This window comes from Pipra filicauda, unplaced genomic scaffold (assembly GCF_003945595.2).
Source record: "Pipra filicauda isolate LSUMZ 115617 unplaced genomic scaffold, ASM394559v2 scaffold90_size2875636_pilon, whole genome shotgun sequence".
Classification (NCBI taxonomy): Eukaryota; Metazoa; Chordata; class Aves; order Passeriformes; family Pipridae; genus Pipra; species Pipra filicauda.
In genome coordinates, this window is record NW_024105098.1 from 1873169 (window position 1) to 1892660 (window position 19492).

At 59.4% G+C, this 19492-nt stretch overlaps 4 protein-coding genes across 4 annotated transcripts; 1 reads left to right on the plus strand and 3 right to left on the minus strand.

Annotated features, from left to right (window-relative positions):
- Positions 1-242: 242 nt before the first annotated feature.
- LOC113989972 (autoimmune regulator) lies at positions 243-3208 on the minus strand. The gene is made up of 11 exons (XM_039391175.1): positions 3068-3208; positions 2795-2969; positions 2540-2692; positions 2148-2435; positions 1911-2086; positions 1680-1757; positions 1277-1392; positions 996-1205; positions 761-907; positions 495-588; positions 243-323 (listed from the first exon to the last, which is right to left on the minus strand). Exons 1-11 carry the CDS (start codon positions 3206-3208, stop codon positions 243-245), a joined length of 1659 nt encoding a protein of 552 aa, XP_039247109.1.
- Positions 3209-6142: 2934 nt separating this feature from the next.
- On the minus strand, positions 6143-10100 carry LOC113989908. Its single transcript, XM_027724878.2, has 2 exons — positions 10041-10100; positions 6143-9599 (listed from the first exon to the last, which is right to left on the minus strand). Exon 2 carries the CDS (start codon positions 9566-9568, stop codon positions 8732-8734), a length of 837 nt encoding a protein of 278 aa, XP_027580679.1. The 5' UTR covers positions 9569-9599; positions 10041-10100; the 3' UTR covers positions 6143-8731.
- Positions 10101-10238: 138 nt separating this feature from the next.
- Positions 10239-15357, plus strand: SCLY (selenocysteine lyase). Its single transcript, XM_039391146.1, has 13 exons — positions 10239-10635; positions 10713-10825; positions 10909-11009; positions 11121-11271; positions 11541-11668; positions 11748-11912; positions 12410-12516; positions 12817-12853; positions 13212-13295; positions 13445-13547; positions 13710-13785; positions 14418-14606; positions 15126-15357. The coding sequence occupies exons 1-12, from the start codon at positions 10586-10588 to the stop codon at positions 14575-14577; spliced, it is 1275 nt and encodes a 424-aa protein (XP_039247080.1). The 5' UTR covers positions 10239-10585; the 3' UTR covers positions 14578-14606; positions 15126-15357.
- A 584-nt stretch (positions 15358-15941) lies between these two features.
- On the minus strand, positions 15942-18521 carry SLC35G2 (solute carrier family 35 member G2). Its single transcript, XM_027724877.2, has 2 exons — positions 18428-18521; positions 15942-17703 (listed from the first exon to the last, which is right to left on the minus strand). The coding sequence occupies exon 2, from the start codon at positions 17679-17681 to the stop codon at positions 16452-16454; it is 1230 nt and encodes a 409-aa protein (XP_027580678.2). The 5' UTR covers positions 17682-17703; positions 18428-18521; the 3' UTR covers positions 15942-16451.
- Between the last annotated feature and the right edge of the window lie 971 nt (positions 18522-19492).

Consider the following 19492-nt stretch of genomic DNA (forward strand, 5'->3'; position numbering starts at 1 on the left):
TAGTTTTGTTTTTCATAGACTTTTGGTCATTTATACTTTGCCTTTGCTCTGTTGAGCATCGTTTGCTGTGATGTGTTGTTTGCCAGTGTCCGAGTGCTTTGGGTTGTGTTGTGAGGCTCTGTTATTTATGTTGTCGGCTTTCTGGAGCTGCCGTGATGCCTGTGTACCTCCTGTGGCACAGCTGCCCCAGGGGCTGCTTCTGCACTCCTGTGATGGCGGTGGTGCCACCGGCATAGTGTGCACTAGGCGAGGAGCCCGTGTGTGTCTGCCAGGGGCCGTGCCATGCTCTGGAATGCCCACTGCAAGATCCCGTCCCACGTGCCCTGTGGGACAGCCCCAGGGGTTTATTTTTGCTTTCCATCCCACGTCCTGCCCCCTTGGGGTCTCCAGGCACACCCTCCCTGACCGACAGCCTACTGTTACCCCATGGGTCACACTGAAGACACAGTCCCCTTTAGATGGACTCTGCCTGTTGGTGTCCCACAGAGTCTTACCTCACCCAGGAGCGCATCGAGCTCATCCCGGCTCAGCACAGGGTCACTGCTGAGGGCTCCTTCCTCTGCCTGTGGGAGGAGAGATGTCCTGCCCCTGCCTGCCCTCAGCTCGCACTCCTTTTGGTCAGGGTTAGTAACCAGGTTCAGTCCCTCACCTGGTGCAGCCTCAGCTCATGTTTCCGGAGCACAGCTTCACTAACTTGCCTCCACCTAGTTAGTGTTGGCCTGTCCCTGTCCCAGCCTGAAGCACCATTCCTCCCCCTCACCGCTCCCTGTACCCGCTCTCCCAGCGTTCCCTGGCTCGAGTTGTACTGACCTTGGCTGCCTGGGCCGGTTGGTCACCAGCTGCTGTGGTGGTGTCCAGACTGCCCATGTCCGGGGTGCGTGTGCAGGATGTGCAGAGCAGCAGCCCCCTACACCCTCAGGGGTGACACAGACTGTCAGGGCAGACCCCTCCGGGGGGGGAATTAAGGCTGGGATGTGGGGGTGATGGGGGTTCACCTGGGCTCTGCACTGGGAGCAGGACAGTGTTGGGGGGTGGGGATCCGGGTGAAGCAGCGGCTACAGACACTCGCATCAGCTCCACCCAGCCGGGTATCACATCCCTCCTCCCCGGCGATCTCGGGGGGTCGCTGCACAGCCACATCTGCCTCCAGCAGCTGCCCCGGCTCAGCCACACTCGTCACACAGGAGCCACATCGCCATGTCCCACTGCACAGTCGGAGAGGGCAGTGAGAGACAGCGAGGGTGCTCTGGGGTCCCCACGGCACCCTGGGACTCACCTGGGGACGCGGGGCAGCGGGGGCACCAGGCAGGTGAGGTGGAAGGCCCTGGGGCAGCCATCACAGCAGATCAGCTCACCGCCGTCACCGCAGGCTGCACACTCGTCCTCATTCTCCTGCCCCGGGGGAGTGGGCAGGAGGTCACCACCACCCACCAGGCTGAAACTGTGGCTGTGGTAGTGTCTGTCGTCCCCCTCACCCTCTCCCCCTGCATCACTCACCCTGCACCAAACACACCAACCCCTTCAGGGTGTGAATTGCCTGTCTCTTGGGCGTTGTAACCTGGTGAGCCCCCCAGTAGTGGATCCCTGGATTTCCTGTGCTAGGCCAGGCCAGTGGACATGCCAGGGACACCCAAACAGTTCCTCTCGGGGGTGCAATGGGTGTCACACCCAGGGCTCACCTGGAGGGGCACAGGCTGCTGGCTGTATGTGGTGGGCACTGGCAGCTGGCCCTGGGGGTGCAGCTGGGGTTCCCTGTTCTACGGGTGAGAAAAGAAAAGGGTTGGAAAGGCAGTGCTGGCACAGGGGGACACTCCCAGGCCATGGCCATGATGCCATGCAAGGACAACCCCCTGCCACAGCTCTGGCAGCTGCACAAGGGAGGTTGAAAACAGGTGGGTGGGCATCTATACACTTTGGGATGCTTTGGGCTGGGCAGGGGGCTTCAGGCTGTGGCTTCTGCTCCTGGCCCCCGGCTCGTCGCGGGCAGCCTGGGTGTATGGCTCATTCCCAGCTCTGCTGCCTGTCCTGGAGCTGCCTGCAAGAGGGGCCAGAGGCAGCTCCAGCTTCCTCTCATGTATGAGGGTGGCTCCAGAATTTGGGAGCTTAACTGGGCAGGAGGTGGCTGGGCTGAGCTGGGCTGCACCTACCTGGCTCCAGCACGTGTTTGATGAGGATGCTCTCGATGGCCCCACGGCTGATGGGCACCTCACCACCCGCCACAGCCACTGCTCTCTGCACTGAGGCAGCCACTGCCTGGAGGGCTGCGGTTGAGGGGGGCTCAGTGGGGTGAGCAGCCCCCTGCCCATGGCTGTGGGCAAACAGGGGGCACAGGCAGATGCTGCCCTGGGGGGGTTGGCACTCACCGCCGGCACGAGGGGTGCGGGGGGTATCTGCACCCTCCGGCTTCTTCACAGTCTTTGCCTTTGCCAGGGGCCCTGCAGCATTATGAGGGTGGGTGTCAGGGGTCACAACACCCCGCTACACCTCGGGCACCCCCCAGCACCCCAGCCCATCTCCATCCCACTCGGGGTCTCCATACCAGGACTGGTGGTGTGCCGTGGGGAGGGCTGTGCTGCCCGGGCCTTGTCCCGCTCCTCAGGGGCTTTCCTCTTGCCTTGGGGTCTGTGTGGGGCCGGTGCCGTGGGGCTGGGGGACAGACGCCTGCCACGGCGCTGCCGACCCAGCTCCGCCTCTGAAAGAGGGACAGGGCCTGGGACAGGCGCGGCCAGCCCGGGGTGCCACCCCTGCCCACTGGCAGGACCCGGGATGCCGGTCCCTCCTGACCCCCCAGTACCTCTGGGGAAGGCGCCGCGGACGGGCCGGAGCCGGGCGTAGCGCTCCAGGTTGTAGTCCTTGAAGAGCACGGCCCAGAAGTCGCGCAGGGCGGCGGCGTCGCGGCCCAGCAGCCAGGTGAGCAGGGCATGGAAAGCGCGCTGGGAGCCCTCCCGCTCCGCCCGGCTCAGCGTCTCCTGCCAGTGCCACCACGGCCCGCTGGCACGCGTCCCGGCGCTGCCAGCCGGTCCCGGCCCCCACGGCAAGCCCATCTCCTCCCGCCCCGCCGCCTCACCTTGAAGATATGCTCGGGGACCACGTCGTGGTCAGCCAGGCCGTGCAGCAGCGGGAACACGTCGTCCACGGCCATGGCAATCTCAGTGCGGTGCAGCTTCAGCAGGCGCCGCAGGTCCCCGTCGCCCCCCGGCCCTGCCATGCCGAGGGGAGGCTGCCGGAGGAGCCCCGCGGCCGCCCCGCCGCTCCCCTTTAATACAGCTCGGCTGCGGACGGCACAAACCTCCCCGGGCTCCCGCGGCCGCACTCATTTCTGTACGAGGCCGGTAACCTGAGCCGTCCCTCCCGCTGCGCTGGCCCCGAGGCGCGGCCGGGCCTGTCCCTGTGCCCCCTGTGCCCCCCAGGCGCGGGTTGGGGTCGGGCTGCTCCCAGCGCTGGGCACCCACAGCCGGCGTGAGGGCGGCTCAGCTTTGCCCCGCAAGGACCACGCGGGGGGGCCGCGGAGAGGGGGTCCCGCCTCTCTCGTCCCTGTGGTCAGCCAGGCGTCTCCCAAAATTTCTGGACTTTCCACAGCACCTGCTTCTCTCATCCAGAAACTGCAGGAGCATGTGGGAAGTAACGGCCCAACAGAAGGGATGTGATACAACAAAAGATAGTCAGGTCTTTGAGTTTGTCCTCCCCCCACACCCTCCCTTCCCTTCCCACCGTCTCTGAAGGGCAATGTGGTTTGTCCCAAGATAGGAACACCCTGAGGGTACTGCAGGAGGAACCGTCAGCCGTGCTTTCATAATTAATGCGTTCCAGAGAGGGGGGAGCCGAGATGGGAGTGATTTTGGTGCACATCGACTGCAAAAGGGTGTAAAATGCTGCTGGAGGCTGGGCCAACTGGTCTCCTGAGGTTGTAGGCAGCTTCTGCGGGGCAGCAGGAAGCACTGACTCACAAAGAAACTCCACAAAAGGTTGTTGGGGTACCGTTCAAGCAAACAGGCTGCCAGAGCCATGGCAGTGCCATGAGTGAGCCCAGGGAATACCTGGGCAGGTGCTGCCTGCAGTTCTGTCCTCACCCCCTTCCCAAAACTGGGCCATAAAGTGATTTCGCTGGACATATGCAGCTGTAAAAAACTTGGAGCCGGGGGAAACTGGGTCCTTGAAAGCATCTGGCGTAGGGAAGTCTGAGGGCCTGGCTGCTCTGTACCAGGTGGCCAGCAAAGGAAAAGCTCCTACCCCAATTCCCAAACGTTTGGATTTCCCCAGGATCAATTTCCAGCCTCCCTCCCTCTGGAGATGTGTCCCTGCTGCCCAGCGGGCTCTGCCAGGGCTGCTGTGGCTGCGCAGACCCGGCTGGCTCCCGCTGTACAGCACAGCCCAACCTCAGCGGGACCAGGGAGTGTGTGAGAGGGGACTCTGTGGGGCAGGGCCAGGCAATATGGGGAGGAACTTGGATTAGTAGTCTTAAGAGATGGGAGCGAAGCCGTGCTGGCTCCGAAGCCGCGCCAGGAGGAAGCATCTGCTGTCCAGAAACTCGGGAAGAATAACAAGACAACACCCTCCGCGAGAGCAGGAAATACCCTCGAGCGTGTCTGGTTAATGAATTAACACGTTTGCTCTGGAAATGCTCGCTGCAGCTCCTTCCAGCATTCAGGGGGACTCTTCATGGAGGCAGCAGGAGCAGTGGGATGAGGGTCAGGCAGGTGTCGTGCTGGGTTCCTGTGCCCCACACTGGGATTTCGGTGCCCAGCTCTGCCGTGGTGGGGGCAGCTTCACCACTGCCTGTGCCTTGTGTCTCTCCTCCAGGGGACAAAGTGTGGGTGTCAGGTGAAGCAGGAGGTTCATCTCCCCTCCTGGAGCTCCCCTGGAGCCCAGCCACAGGTGCTGAGCACAAGCACAGTCATGACACAGCTTCATGTGTCTGCTCCACCCTTTCTGGGAATACATTTTTCCCTGGAGTGCCACAATTTGTCCCTGTCACCCTGTGTTAAGCTGTCTGGCAGCTCTAGGACAGGGCTCTGGTGCTTCCCCCTCCCTGTACCCATCCACCTCCTTCGTGAGCAGGCACTGCCCAACACACTGTGAGCCGTGTGCCTACAGTGCTGGGCCTGGACTTGTTTAAATTCCAGCTTTGTGACTCTTTCTGTGCTGAGTCACAGGCATTGTTTTCCACATCCAGCCTGCTCAGTAGTGCCGTGATTTGCATTTTGGGTTGTTTTTTTGGGTTCCTTCCCCTTTCTGAGCCGGGCAGGAGGCAGAGCAGTGGCTGCTGTGTGCCATGTGAAGTGGCACATCCGTGCTGGGAGATCAGCCGGGGATTTCTGTGCGACCTCGCTTAGGGCTGGCCTGGGCAGCTCTAAGGAACTTGCAAGGGCTGTGAAAAGGCAGCTTTTCCTTGCAGAGGGGTGTAAAACCTCCCTGGGGCTGGCACGTGCCCAGCCTGGCTGCCAGGGCCCCAGGCTGGGACGCAGGGGTTTCAGGGTGCCCTCTCCTTTCTACTGCTCCCCTTGCAGAAAGGTTCAGGGTGCGAAGGCTGAAGATATTTCTCCTCAAATGCCCGGTTAAATTAGTGACTCAGTGTCCAGCAAAAGTGTCCATACCCCTGGGATGCACTTGGTTCCCTCCTGCAAAAGCCGTTGAAGCAAACATGCCCTTTCCAGCATTTCCTCTTTTACCACTTCCCTTCCTCGCTGAGGGTCTGTGGCGCAAACCACGGCCCTGTGTGTCTGTTGGACAGCCCTGCCCTTCACTCATCTCCCACACCAAATCCCTGAGCCACGACAGAACAGGCAGCAGTGGGACACCCACGTGTGGGACACCCACGTGTGGGACACCCACGTGTGGGACACCCACGTGTGGGACCAGGCCTTTGTGTCCAATGCCGATCCCACACCTGAGGCACCAAGAGCCCACATGAAATGCTGCCAACACATGCAGAGGTTTCATCCCTCCCCCCCTTCACCTTGGGCTGCTCCAGGCTAGATTCCCATTTCCAGCAGCTTCCCTACTGCTGCCCCACGCAGTCCCCCTGCACACACCACAGCTGCTCCTGCAGGGCCCATGAGGGAGAGCTGAAGCAGAGAAGATTTATTTTAGCTTCAGTTTCCTCTTTCCTCCCCCTTTAGAAAGAAGAAACAAAAGCCCAGAGGTATGTTATATTAATTTATTTGGGACACACCAAAAAGGAAAGTCAACAACTGTTAACGTACAAAAGTACAGAATCCTGGGACAAGATTTGCTGTCCTGATTAAAAAGGCACCATGGTCCCAAAGAAGAGTAATCAGAATACATGATTTAGAAATTTCCCCCCTGTTGCAGCAGAAACAGAGCCAGGCTTTGGCTCTATCCACAGTCAAACTCAGTTAAAAAAGCCCCAAATATGATTTCAATGGATACACACTGCTCAGCCTGTACGGGATGGCATGAAGAGAATCCCAGCCTAGAAGATGGTCGGACTTGTTTTTGCTTCTTTTTATTTTTTCAAACAGTGAAGGTGGCAAATCACTAAGCAGGCAATGAGGAAGGCAGCAGATTGCTGACACCTTCGGCTCGACTTTCTGTCAGACACGTCAGTTCAACTGAGACCAGCAGGCTGAGTGTGGGGCTTCTGAATGAAATGTAATTCCCTGTGGTAAACAGGAAGTCAGATTTGACAACCTTAAATTCCCTGAATCCCTGAAAATCATAAAGCACTATACAGCTGTGTTCCGTATCCGAGCCAACCCCGGTGGATTTGCTTTACACACAAGCATTTATACTGTCAGCTATATCTGTAATACAAGGGGGGTTACAGCAGTTATTAAAACACTTCTACTTCGGCGAGGTCCGAGCTTGGCTATATTCCCTGCTGAAACAGAGCTGCTGGTGTAGAGGCCCAGTGAGAGGCTCAAGTCCAGCACTTCAGGGCTGGAAGGCAAATAGTTTAAACGTGACATAATTTGCACGGGGAAGTCAGTGAAGCACATCAGAGGAGAGAGGGAGGCTGCAAGTGTCAGGCAGCGGAGGCTGGGGGTGCTGCAATCAAACCTGTAACTCTAGAGTGATGTGAATACACGGCACTACACGTCCTGGAGCATCTTCCCATGGAGAGCTGCTCAGACACAGAGCGAGGCCCTGGCCCTGCCTGAGGAGCCAGGGCCTGGGGAGGAACCGCAGCGCTCGGGACACGGGGCCTGCTGGGGCAGCACAGCCAGGGCTGCCAGCCCAGCCCTGCCCACGGCACCAGAGCTGCTCTGTGTTCCCTTCCTCCTCTGGCATGGGACTTTAAAGCAGTCTGAGCACTGATTCATCAAAAGGAAAGGAACTGTCAAAATTATTTGTACATGCATTTATTGTTAAAGGGAGCAAAAGCCAAAGAATGAAAGAGCACGAGTTAATGTCAGTAAATGATGTGCAGGACGGAGAGGAAAGAAACGGGGAAAAGCTGAGATACTGGAGTGGGGAAACCAACATTCACACTGGAAGGTAAATTTTAAAACCAGGCAAGTTTGCGTTTTTTCTACCAAAGATCTTTTGTGGACAAATAGAGACTTGGGGGTTTTCCATTTTCAGTGTGGTCTGGCAAGGTTTGGGAACCTCACCAGAGAGGATCTCCAGCACTGGGTTTCACTGGAAGTTCAAGTCTCTCATCTTTAAAAACCAGTAAAGCAACTCTAACTAAAAAAAGTCACAGACACGTCACTGCTCAGGATGTACGTGGGCAAGAGGGTCACGCTTTGTTCAAACAATCTCTGGGTGGAAAACTACTATCTCCCCACTGCTGGTCTGCATGACCTTGAGGGTGGAAAAGCAAGCCCAGATCCGGGTGCCTGCTGCTGAGAACAGCACAGCTACCCACACCTGGGAAGGCTTTTTCTTCCCTACATCCTAAAAAGGTAGGATAATAGTTTATAAAATTACTCTCATCTTAAAACTAAATAATGCAATTTGTATTTCCCCCTATGTTACCCCCCTCCCCCCGAAGATAAAACATTACCACTTCATTTAGGATTCACACCCCAGATGCTATATTAGGGACTTCATGATAAAACTCATCCAGTTACAGGAAGGTTTATCCTGATCAAGGAAACGTCATTAAAATAGAATCTAGAATAAAACATTCAGAATCACCAACGCTTTTACAGCCAAAGCACTCCACTGTCTCCTGATCTCTCCCCCCACCTTGAGCAGGAGAGCACTGCCCTCCCAAAAGCGCAGTGTGCCTCTCTAGGGCTGGGTGACACATGCTCCAAACCCACTTCCTTCCTTGCAGGAACACCGCCTCCTGTGGGAAGGGCCGAGTCCCTTTGGCCCTGCTGCAGCCAACGGGGGCCAGGGCTCCTCAGCGCGTGGATTCTCTGGGAGCAGCAAGTCCAAGCTATTACCCTGCAGCAAATCCCAGTCCTGGTTTGTACTGTTAGGCCACCACTGGCTCAGAAATGCTGAGAGACTTCCAAACTCCACGGATGCAGACAGGACCTTGGAATAAGAGGCTTATACGCTACGTAACCTTGGATCATCGGCCACGTTTGAGCCTCGGCATCGCTGGCCGCTAACAGCTCATCCTTCCAAATCCACATGGTTTAGTCCTTGCTGCAGTTGTCAGCATCCCAGCCCTCTTCCCTGGAGGCAGGATGTTCCTGAGCTCTGGCTTGGGGATCCACAACAATCACTTCCAGTGGGTGGTGGGGTTTCAAACTTGCCTCCGGTGTGCATTGCCCCTGGCACTCCAGCAGCCGTGCCCACCCCGCGGCGGGCGCTAGCAGTTCTTCACCTTCTCCACAGTCTCGTAGAAGCCAGGCCTGACCCTGCGGATGCTCATCCGTATGTGCTCGCCCTCCAGGGGCGCGGTGGTGCTGGCGGTGCAGCGGCGCTTGCGCCGGCCCCGCAGCGAGAAGGCCGGGGCGCCGCCGTTCTCCTCCTCCGCGGGGTACGACTCGTCCACGCTCGTGCCTTCGTCCGACTGCTCCTCGCCCCGGTCCCTCGCCTTCGCCTTCCTCCCCTCCTTCTCCTCCCTGGCGAGCTTCCTGAAGTGCTCCAGACACTGGATCTTCTGCCTCCTCTCCATCATCTTCAGCTCCTGCTTCTCTGTGAAATCTTCGTAGTACATTTTTCTCTCGCTCCTCTGGTCTTCCAGAAACTTCCACTCGATGCTGGTCATTTTTATCCCACTGTACTCCTCCAGTTTATCCCTCATTTGCGTGTCTGTGCAGAACACATCAAAGAGCTTCTCCGAGCTCTCGTTGAATTTGTCGGCCCGATCGGAGAACTTCTGGTTCTGTCTTTGCTTCCTGGTCTGGTACAACCTGGTGAACTCCTCGTACATTTTGAGGATGAGTTTCTTTATGTTCTGCGTGGCGATGGTGTGCAGGTTGCAGACCAGCCAGTGCTCCTGCAGGTGCTCTGCCAGCAGCTGTGCCGCGTCCTCCTTGGAGCGCTGGGCCTGGCCGGCCCTCTTGGGCTGCAGCAGGTACAGCATGTTCTGCACCACATCCTTCCTGGTGGGCAGCACCCCCTGCGCGAAGCCCGACGACTCCACGTACTCCACAGTGCCCAGAGTCTTGCGTGCCCGCACCTCGGTGTCCAGTGATTCCATCCCTGCTCAGGTGCGAGGGCTACCACAGGACCTGGGGGATGAGCGAGAGGAGAGGGGTGTCAGGGGAGCCGTGTTCCCGCACAGGCCCCCGGTGAGAGCGGGGCTCTGGGCCCCGTGCGGCCGGAGCGCCGGCCCGGCCCCTGCCCGGCTCTGCGGGCGGGCCGATCGCTCCCCGGAGCGGCTCCGAGCCTAATACGGAGCGTGAGCCGACACCCGGCGGTGCCGCGCCCCGCGCCGGGTTGGGAATCCCGGCAACCAGGGGGAGAGCGGGCCAGGCCCGGCCCGGCAGCGCCCGAGTCCCCGCTCAGCCCCGGCCCGGCCCGCACCCACGCGGCGCGGCCGCCCCGGGCACAGCCCCGCGCAGGTCCCGCCGGCCCGGGCGGGGTGTCGGGGCCCGCGGTGCCGAGTCATGGCCCCGGTGCTGAGTCACAGTCACGGCCCCGGCCCCGCTCCCGCCCCCCCCCGCGCTCACCGACACCGCGCGCGGGGCCGCGCGGGGCCTGTGCGGAGCGCGCGGGGCCGGGCCGGGCCGAGCCGCCGCCATCTTGGACTGGGGCAGCGCCGCCACTTCCGCCCCCTCCGTAACCGCCCCCCGCGCGCCGGAACCGCCCCCCGCGCGCCGGAACCGCGCGCGCCTGGCCCCACCCCTTCCGCCGAGGCCCGCGGGAACGGCGCGTGAGAGCGAGCGGGGAGCGCGGCTGTAACGGGGCAGCTGATTGGTGGGGCTGGCACAAGCAGGAGGGAGCTGATTGGTGGGGCTGGTAGAAGAGGAGGGAGCTGATTGGTGGGGCTGGCACAAGCAGGGGGGAGCTGATTGGTGGGTGCTGGTACAGGCAGGAGGGAGCTGATTGGTGGGTGTTGGTACAGGCAGGAGGGAGCTGATTGGTGGGTGTTGGTACAGGCAGGGCGGGTCTTGGTCTTCCCCGTGCTGCCCACGTGTTTGTGCCCGGGTGCCAGGGCGGGGCCAGGGCAGGGCCTCGGCGGTGCTGGCAGCAGGACGGGACAGTGCAGGCAGCGATGGGTGCTGGGACGGAGCCGGCAGAGGCGCGTTGTGACCCGTCTGAGGGGTGAGACCTTGCCCTGCCCTATGTGTCCCCTGCCCCCCCCGCTCCCCCAGTGCTCCTCACCTGCCCCCTGCCCCCAGGAGGGTGTACCTGGACCACAATGCCACCACCCCGCTGGCCCCCGAGGCAGCCCAGGCCGTGCAGGATGCCCTGAGCCAGGCTTGGGGCAACCCCAGCAGCGCTCACCCTGCAGGTAAGGACCAGGGGGGCAAAGGGGGCTCCCTGGGCCAGACCCGTGTCCGGGGGCCATGGGAGCTGCCAGGTGTCGTCCTGCAGGCAGGAAGGCCAAGGAGCTGATTGGCAGAGCCAGGGAGAGCCTGGCACAGATGGTGGGGGCCCGGCCTGAGGACATCGTGTTCACCTCGGGGGGCACGGAGGTGGGAGCACTGAGCCCCGATCCCCTCCCCAGCAAACAGCGATGGGGTCGGTGGAGACGAAGGGCACCTGCTTCCTCCAGGCCTTCACCTCCCTCTGTCTCCTCTCCCCAGGCCAACAACATGGTGATCCACACCGCCCGCAGGCACTTCCTCGAGAGCCAGACCGGGGACAGCCCAGGGACACCGCACATCGTGACATCCAGTGTGGAGCACGACTCCATCCGCCTGCCCCTGGAGCAGCTGGGCAAGGACAGCCTGGCAGGTGGGTGACACAGGGGCAGGGTGAGGTTTGCGTGGTGGACTTCCCTCCACGGGCATTTCTGCGGAGGAGGGTGGGACCTACGAGCTCCATGCTGTTCCCCTTTCCCCCAAAAGGGCTCTGGCTCCCCCAGCGGTGCCCCATTCCCTCAGGAACGTGTTTCATGCCTTTGCACCTGCTGCCCCACACTCCTGCCCTGCCCAGCGGGGCGCAGGCAGCCCCAGGTGCCCTCGGGCTCCCCGGCAAACCTCATGCTTGTTCTCTGCTCGCAGAAGCCACCTTTGTGCCCGTGTCCCCGCAGAGCGGGCGGGCCGAGGTGGACGATGTCCTCGCTGCCATCCGGCCCAACACCTGCCTGGTGTCCCTCATGTTGGCCAACAACGAGACCGGCGTCATCATGGTGAGTGTGGGGCAGCCCCGCAAAGAGGTGCCTGAGCAGGGAGCGGGGGGCCCTGGACACAGCCCCTCACCCTCCACAGCCCGTGGCGGAGCTGAGCCAGCGCGTCAGAGCCCTCAACCAGCGCAGGGCGGGGCAGGGGCTGCCCCGGGTGCTGCTGCACACGGACGCGGCCCAGATGATCGGCAAGGGGCGTGTGGACGTGCAGGAGCTGGGTGTGGACTATCTCACCATCGTGGGGCACAAGGTATGGCTCCTCCTCACTGTGGGGGCACAGGGTAAGGCCCCTCCTCACCATGGGGGGCACAAGGTACGGCTCCTCCTCACTGTGGGGGCACAGGGTAAGGCCCCTCCTCACCATGAGGACACAGGGTATGACCCCTCCTCACCATGGGGGGACGCAGGGTGTGGCCTTGTTCACCTGGCCCAGCCACTGTTTGCCCTGTCAGACATCTCTGTGGGGGTGCCAGGGGGACTTTGGGTGGCCCCACAGCTCAGTGCCTTGTCAGTGGCCGAAGCTTTCCTGCTGGCTGGGGCTCTGCAGACCCTGCGGGTCAGGGCCCTGTCTGGAGGAGGGAGCAGGAGGGGACCAGGGATGGGGACCAGGGATGGGGAACAGCCCTGCAGTGCTCTGTGCCCGTGGGATGGGCAGGGGCCAGCCCAGCCCTGGAGGGCAGTGGGTGTGTGCCGGAGCACGGGAGGGGCTGGCAGTGTCCCCAGGTCACAGTGCTGTCTGTCCCACAGTTCTACGGCCCCCGCATCGGTGCCCTGTACGTGCGCGGCCCCGGCAGCACGGCCCCCCTGCACCCCCTGCTCTTTGGGGGGGGACAGGAGAGGAGCTTCCGCCCAGGGTAAGGTGGCAGGGGTGGCCCGGGAGCTGGGGCTGGTGGCCAAGCCACAGGTGGCTGCCTCATCTGAGCTGAGCTGGCAGCTGTGTCACTGGCAGCCCTGGGGCGAGCAGCCTGGCACAGCAGGGACACGCATCCATGTGTGGAACTCCCTGGGGCTCAGGTCCCTGTGGGACCCCAGAGTGGAACTGCCCCCTTCCCAGGGAGGTGCCAGTGCTGAGGGGTCCCACCCAGGGAATGTCTGTGCCACAGGTTGGGTTTCTGGTCCAGAGAAATAACTCACTCTTCCCTCTTCCATTCCAGCACCGAGAACACCCCGATGATCGCTGGCCTGGGCCAGGTGAGCTGGTGATGGGCAGGGCTGAAGTGGTTCCCTGCAGGTGCTTCCTGGCAGAACCAGCACAGGGACAGCCACCTGTGCTTCCTGATCATTAGAAGTGACAAACTTAGGGTGCAGGAGGGCAGGAGAACTACAGGGAAGGGAGATGGAGCTTTCTGGTGCCGGTGGGATGAGGTGCTTCGGGGCACTTGCTGCAGGTTTGCTGCCCTGGCAGTCACACAGGTCAGGGCACCGAGGGGCCATGGGGGACACAGGGCACTGGCAATCACAGAGGGCAATCACAGAGTCCAGGCTGGACTCTCATTCCAGGGACCACACACGGGGGGGGTACCAGAGTGTCGGGATTTTATGTCCTCAGGCTGCAGAGTTGGTGAGCAAGAACTGGGAGGCCTACGAGGCTCATATGCGGGATGTCCGGGATTACCTGGAGGCCAGGCTGGAGGTGAGCACACCTGGGCCCTTCCTGGGGTGTCAGACTGCAGAGCAGGGCCTGGAGCAGGGTGGGTTATGTCCCTCTGGCCCTGCCACCCCCTCGTCAGGGCAGAGCTGCTCGTGAACCTCGAGGAGTTCACAGCCCTCTGATTTCTCCAGGCCTCCTTTGGGAAGGAGAGGATCCACTTCAACAGTCGCTTTAAGGGCTCCAAGCGACTCTGCAACACCTCTAACTTCTCCATCCTGGGACCAGGCCTCCAAGGTAGCTCTTCCCCCAGCACTGCCCTGTGCTGTGCCCACGGAGCCAAGCCCCTGCCCCTCACAGCCCCCGTGCCCACTGTGGCAGCGGGCAGGGCTGTGGGGCAGGGTGGCCGTGGGGCAGGGTGGCCCTGGCACAGAGCAGAGCTGTACTGTGTCCCTGCAGGGCACAGGGTGCTGGCTCACTGCAAGGTGCTGCTGGCCAGCGTGGGGGCCGCCTGCCACTCGGACAAGGGGGAGCGGTAAGCGCTGGCTGCTCCGGGCCCGGGGTCTGCCAAGGGAGGGAAACGGGGCAGGGAAGGGGCCTGTGCGGGGCTTGGGCAGTGTCACCTGGAGCAGAGAGAGTGCAGAGCTTTCCAGAGGGGCTGAAGGGCTGGGAAGGGGATTATTGCAGGAGACACAGTTGGAACGCTTGATTGCTGCTTGGAGGGACTTTGTCCCTCCCGGCTTTGGTGATCCAGCTGAGCTTGGAAGTACTTTGGAACTCCTGTCGCTGCCAGAAGGGAGCCTGCCTTATGTCCACGTGTGTCTGGCTCACTCACTGCAGCCCTGTTTGGGTCTCCAGATGGCTCCTCTGGGGAAGGTGGGAACAGCAGCTGCTTTTGGTCTGGTCTAGAGCAGTGCTCTTTAGATATGGCAGAGTTGCCAACCCACGGGGACATGGCACAGGTTCTTCCTGGGAGGGGAAGAGCCAGATCCTCCGTAGGGCAACAAGTGCAGTGAGAGCAGCTGCCCTTGGACAGCAGTCAGGGTGCTGTACAGGAGGCAGGTTTGCCTGGAGCACATGGGCTCCCTCTCACAGCCTGGGGAGGTTCCTGATGGAGTGTGTGTTTCCTTGGCCTTCAGTCCAACCCACCCACCCCTTGTGTCCCAGGCCCTCCCCGATCCTGCTGGGCTGTGGGATCCCCCCCGCCGTGGCACAGAACGCCCTGCGGCTCAGCGTGGGCCGGCACACCTCGCGGGCAGACGTGGACCTGGCGGTGCAGGACCTGCTGCAGGCGGTGGCACAGCTGGAGCAGCACCACACTCCGTAGCCCTGGGCACCCTCCCGGCCATCACCCAGGTCCTGGGGGGGGACTGTGCCCTGCTTGGCTCCTGGGTGCCTCTGCAAGTCTGCGCTCAGGGTGCCTGGGGGGGCAGGGAGGGTGTGAGGAGGGGGCTTTGCTGCTCTGGGGCGGCTCAGGACTCATCCCCACTGCTCAGGGGAGGCTCCTGGGGAGTGTTGCTGCCGAGTGCTCCTTGCTGGCAGCAGGTGCCCAGCTGGCTGCAGGCACGGCATGTGTTGGCAGGAGTGAGGCACAGTCACGAGCTCGGCTCCCTGCGGAGCGGGACAGGCACGGCAGCTGTGGGAGCTGGAGCCTTTTGCCCTGGTTACTTTCCATAAAGGAAGCTTTCCTGCTGTCTGAGCAGTCAGAGGAAGAAAGACCATCTGCCCCAGAGAGAAATCAGCTGATAGAAGCACAGCAAGATTCTGGGCTGGGAACTGCCCTGCCCTGAGCTACCAGAGGGATTTTTGGCCGGGCACGGCTTTCCCAGCACCACATTGCTTTACCTGCTCCCCTTTCTCCTGTCTTTCCTACAGTGGGCACAACTCCTCCTGCCAGCTCCTCCTGCTCCTCAAGGAAACAGTGGTTGGGGCAGCTGTCACTGTGCCAGTGCCTGAGGAACCCTGTCCCCCTGACACCGGGGGTCAGCGGCGTGGGAAGACGTGGGTGTCACACAGACCTGGGCTGGCTGGTGTCAGGGAACCTGCTCTCCAGGGTATTCATAGGAATAAAAGTAATTGCTGCTGCTGTGGCTTTTTCCAAGTAAAATGTGTTTTCCATGGGGGAAGCTGGAGTGGTTGGGGTGATCTGAGTGATGCATTTTTCCTTGGAAAATGCTCACGTCCCAGAACAGAGGCACAATTGGCTGGGGTGGGGAGGTGCCTGCTGGGCCTGGTTGGCATGGAGACCACTGACAGAGTCTTGGATGCTGGCCTTTGTCTTTACAGCTGGACATTAGCATGGCCAGGAGCAGTGTTTGCAACCACAGAACCCTGGGGCTTTTTGTAGATGTGCTTTCTAACTGCAGTGGTGGGACCCAGGCACCCTGACTGAAGTCCCTGCTGCCTTCCAGGCTGGTCAGTGTTACCAGCAGTGCTCACACCTTGACCTCAAACACAATCTTTACTTTCTCCCTTTTTTTCCCCTCCTTTGCATAATAGTTGAAACCTCTTTTAGAAAAAGTGGTTCCATAGAAAGGGTTTTGCTCTGCTTCAGGGGTAGATCTTTGATCCATCACAGACCTTGTAGTTCCTGGGGACCTTTCCCAGCTGTGGCACAACTGGAGATTCAGCGTTTGGGGCTCTCTTTCCCTTACAGGAGGTCTGGGTTTCCTGCATTGGTTCAGACAGAAATTTAACCACAAAGCACAAGAAGCTTTACTGACTTCTATACACACAGGAAACATAAGTTTTAGCCACAGAAATTTAACATTACTTCATTTAGAATATTGCAGGCAAAACTTAAGAAGCATTACAGAGAACTCGGACCACTGCAATGGTTTTACTGCTCATTTTCCTACTTCCACAGTGCACAGGAATGAGAGTCACTAGTGAACCCCTCTGTACTGCCTTATGCAGGGAAGGGGAGGAAGAACATGTGTGACTTGGCCTTCCCTTCTGTGGGCCAGCCTGTGCTTCTGCTCATGCACCCTGTGTGGTGCCCTTTTGTGTATGACAAAATGTCAGTGGTTATGTGCAGCAGAACAAATTCACCTGGCATGGGAGTCTGGGAACACCAACATTGCTACATCAGCTGAGAACTGAAATGGCAGAGAGAGGGCCTGGCCACGACGCCGAGGCACGGGAGCTGAAATGAGCTATGTTCACGTGGTCACAGCCAGACTCGGACAGCAAAGCTGTGGTTCATTTAATGGAGGAGTCCACAATCTCCTGATAATCTTGCTGCCTTAAATTCATCCAGGAGAGTTTGTGACACGCCAGGAAGAAGACACTGGCCAGAATGAGGGCGGCCCCGAGCAGGTCGCAGGCGCCCGGGACGATGCGCAGCACGAGGAGCTGCAGGGCCATGGCGATGACGACCTCCAGGTGCTGCACGGTGCTCACCAGCGCGGGGTGGAACTTGCTCAGGGCGTAGTAGACCCCCAGGAAGGCTGCGGTGGAGCACAGGCAGATGGCCAGGAGGTAGCTCCAGGTTTCTCCATCCAGGGGCACGATCGGCTCCTGGAGCAGGAACATGGTGGCCGCTCCCCACAGCGTCCCCGTCCAGCTGAAGGTGAACAGGGCTGTCCACATGCTGATGTTGTCCTTGATGGACCTGTAGACTATCATGGAGAGGGCAGTGGTCAGGCCGGCCATGACGGTCATGGTGTAGCCAAAAGCTTCCTTCCAGGTGCTCAGCAAAGAGTTTTCCTCCTTAACAATGTTGGGGATCATGACCAGGCAAACGCCGAACACGCTGCCGACCACAGTAACTATGTCTATGTGAGCCATTCCCTCATCCATGAGTAAGAAAGCCAGAATGGCACTGAACACCGTGGTGGTCGCCCTCCACATGATGGTTCCGTTGCTGGGGGCCACTATGGAGAAGGAGGTGTAGGCACAGGTGATGGAGACCACGTTGCACACCCCGTAGAAGAAGAGCCGGAGCCTGTAGCCCTTGGGGCCGAAGGGAGGCTCGTGGTGGTAACACACCACAGTGAGGGACAGCACCTGCAGGACCGAGCGGATGAAGATCAGCTCGAGGGAGGGCACTTTGGAGCGGTCAGAAACCAATCTGGTGATGAGAGCCACGCAGCCGTGAGCCACGGCAGAGCCGAACAGGACTGCCCACGTCCTCCTGGACTGCAGGGCATTCCCTTCAGGAGAATGCTGGCACTGCCCCACCTCACCGGGTTTGGGCAGTTGTGCTGGCTTGCTGTCTATCGTACCAAAAAAAGTCCTTTCTCTCCTTCTCCCATCACTCAGTAGTCTTCTCTTAGGATTATCCTCCTTAAATACTCCAGGATCTTCATTAACATCCTCACACCCTTCTTCTCCTGGCTGGGGATAATGAGAAGTGTATTTCACTGTTACTGTGTTGGGATGGATTTTCACTCGCTTTTTGACTGGGTATTTTTGGGAAGACGTATCCATTTCCTTAGAGAAATGCCCTGGTCTTAAGAAAAAAACCAGAGATACCCTGTTATTTAATGGTCAGTGAGAGATTCATTACTATGTAAATGCTGTTAGTGTTTACAAGCTGTTTTTATCAACAAAGCCCAAGTACTAGTAGACTGTTCTTGTTTTTGCTCTAGTTTTCCACTGAGTTACTGCTTAATACCTTTGATATTTGGGGCATTTGGATCTCCTTAAAAGTCACCCATGGCTCTTCATTTTAGTCACTAATTTTTGAAAATGACCCATGTTCTCATTACATAGGGTATGGTTTGTATAATGCACTCTGGTATATTCTTATTCTAATGAGACAGTTTCCTTGCAAAGCTTTTTACCCTGTAATTATGAATGATAGTTAATTGCTTGCCAGTGTTACAAGGAGATATTTGGCTGGAGGAGATGACAGAGAGCAACTCAGGGAAGCAGGGAGCATCCCTGAGCAAGTCAGCAGTTAGCATATGAAAAACAACACACCTTTGAACAATACTTGGGCAGTGTTAAACCCTCCAGTCTCCCAGGGAAGGTCCATTTCCCGCTACACAAGCGGTGCCTGTCATTTGTGCAGGGGGGAGCAGGTTAATTCAGGCAGAAAGACTCACTGAAATGTGTTTTCACAGCACCCCCCACCATCTGTGCAGAGCCCTTCCACGTGAAGTGGCAGCAGGAAGAATGAAACCTTCCCTGCCTTCTATTCACCCCAGCAAATAAACCTGTGCAGACCTTACCTGTGACAGAGAGATTTAATCCTGAGCCAGAGGAGGAAAACAGCTTTTCGTCATATCCATCCTTGCTCGGGTGTCTAGACAGAAACAGCAGCTGCTCTCAAAACAGAGGAAGTTACATCGTCTCCATCCTTGCTCGGGTGTCTAGACAGAAACAGCAGCTGCTCTCAGGCATCCCAGAGGAAGGGTTACAATCGTCTCAGCACAGAATGTAAAACCCAAGGGAGCCACACAACCCAAAAAGCTCTAGATGGGGAAGAAAGCAATCGGTGTCACCTTGCCAAAACCACTCCTCAGCCATCTCTCCCAGAATTATTGATGGAATCGATCCAAGGAACAAGAGGTGGTTTGGTGAGCGTAAGGTTCCTACAGCGTGATGATTCAGAGCAGATTCCCCATTCCGTGCCTGCTGTCGTGTCTCACAGCGCTGCGGAGCAGAGAATGCCCGGGAGGACCCATCCTCCCCCCTCCAGCGATCCATCCCCGGAGCCCGCCCAGCCCCGCGGGCAGCACCGGCTCGGCCGCTGTGGGGGCAGCAGGGGCTGGGTGTGCGCGGTCCTTGTCCCCGGGGAGGACCGAACACCAGAGCAGGGGGGTCCTGAGTGTGCCAGAGCACCGCCCATGGACAACAGGGCTGAGCAGCACGGCAGTGGATTGTCGGGGAAAACAGACCAAGGCAGCGTGACCGTGTGTGCAGGAGAACACAGACCAAGGCAGTGTGACTGTGTGTGTGCAGAACACAGACCCAAGGCAGTGTGACTTTTACTGTGTGTGCAGGAGAACACAGACCCAAGGCAGTGTAACTGTGACTGGGTGTGCAGAACACAGACCCAAGGCAGTGTGACCGTGTGTGCAGCAGCTCCTCACACAAACACTGAAATACCGCGGCCAGGTTGAGCCTTGGCGTTATCTCCCTCCCTGATCCGTGACAGCCAAGCACTGCCTGTCTCCTCACAAATACGGTTTACATGAGAATGGCCACTCTGCCTTTCTCCTCACAACCCCCCTGCTGCCCCCCGGCTCGGCCGTGCCCTGCTCCCCGCAGGCAGGGCAGGGATCGGGATGGAC

What these genes read in the sequence shown, in the direction of transcription:
- LOC113989972 (XM_039391175.1), bottom strand. Translation starts at nt 3,208, where the DNA reads ATGGCAGGGCCGGGGGGCGACGGGGACCTGCGGCGCCTGCTGAAGCTG. An exon ending in AGCCCAAAGCATCCCAAAGT is followed by an intron (nt 1,758 to 1,910) that starts GTATAGATGCCC and finishes TCTCACCCGTAG; the next exon opens with AACAGGGAACCCCAGCTGCA. An exon ending in GAGAGCGGGTACAGGGAGCG is followed by an intron (nt 589 to 760) that starts GTGAGGGGGAGG and finishes GAGGGCAGGCAG; the next exon opens with GGGCAGGACATCTCTCCTCC.
- LOC113989908 (XM_027724878.2), bottom strand. Translation starts at nt 9,568, where the DNA reads ATGGAATCACTGGACACCGAGGTGCGGGCACGCAAGACTCTGGGCACT.
- SCLY (XM_039391146.1), top strand. Translation starts at nt 10,586, where the DNA reads ATGGGTGCTGGGACGGAGCCGGCAGAGGCGCGTTGTGACCCGTCTGAG. An exon ending in CGTTGTGACCCGTCTGAGGG is followed by an intron (nt 10,636 to 10,712) that starts GTGAGACCTTGC and finishes CCCTGCCCCCAG; the next exon opens with GAGGGTGTACCTGGACCACA. An exon ending in TGATCGCTGGCCTGGGCCAG is followed by an intron (nt 12,854 to 13,211) that starts GTGAGCTGGTGA and finishes TTATGTCCTCAG; the next exon opens with GCTGCAGAGTTGGTGAGCAA.
- SLC35G2 (XM_027724877.2), bottom strand. Translation starts at nt 17,681, where the DNA reads ATGGATACGTCTTCCCAAAAATACCCAGTCAAAAAGCGAGTGAAAATC.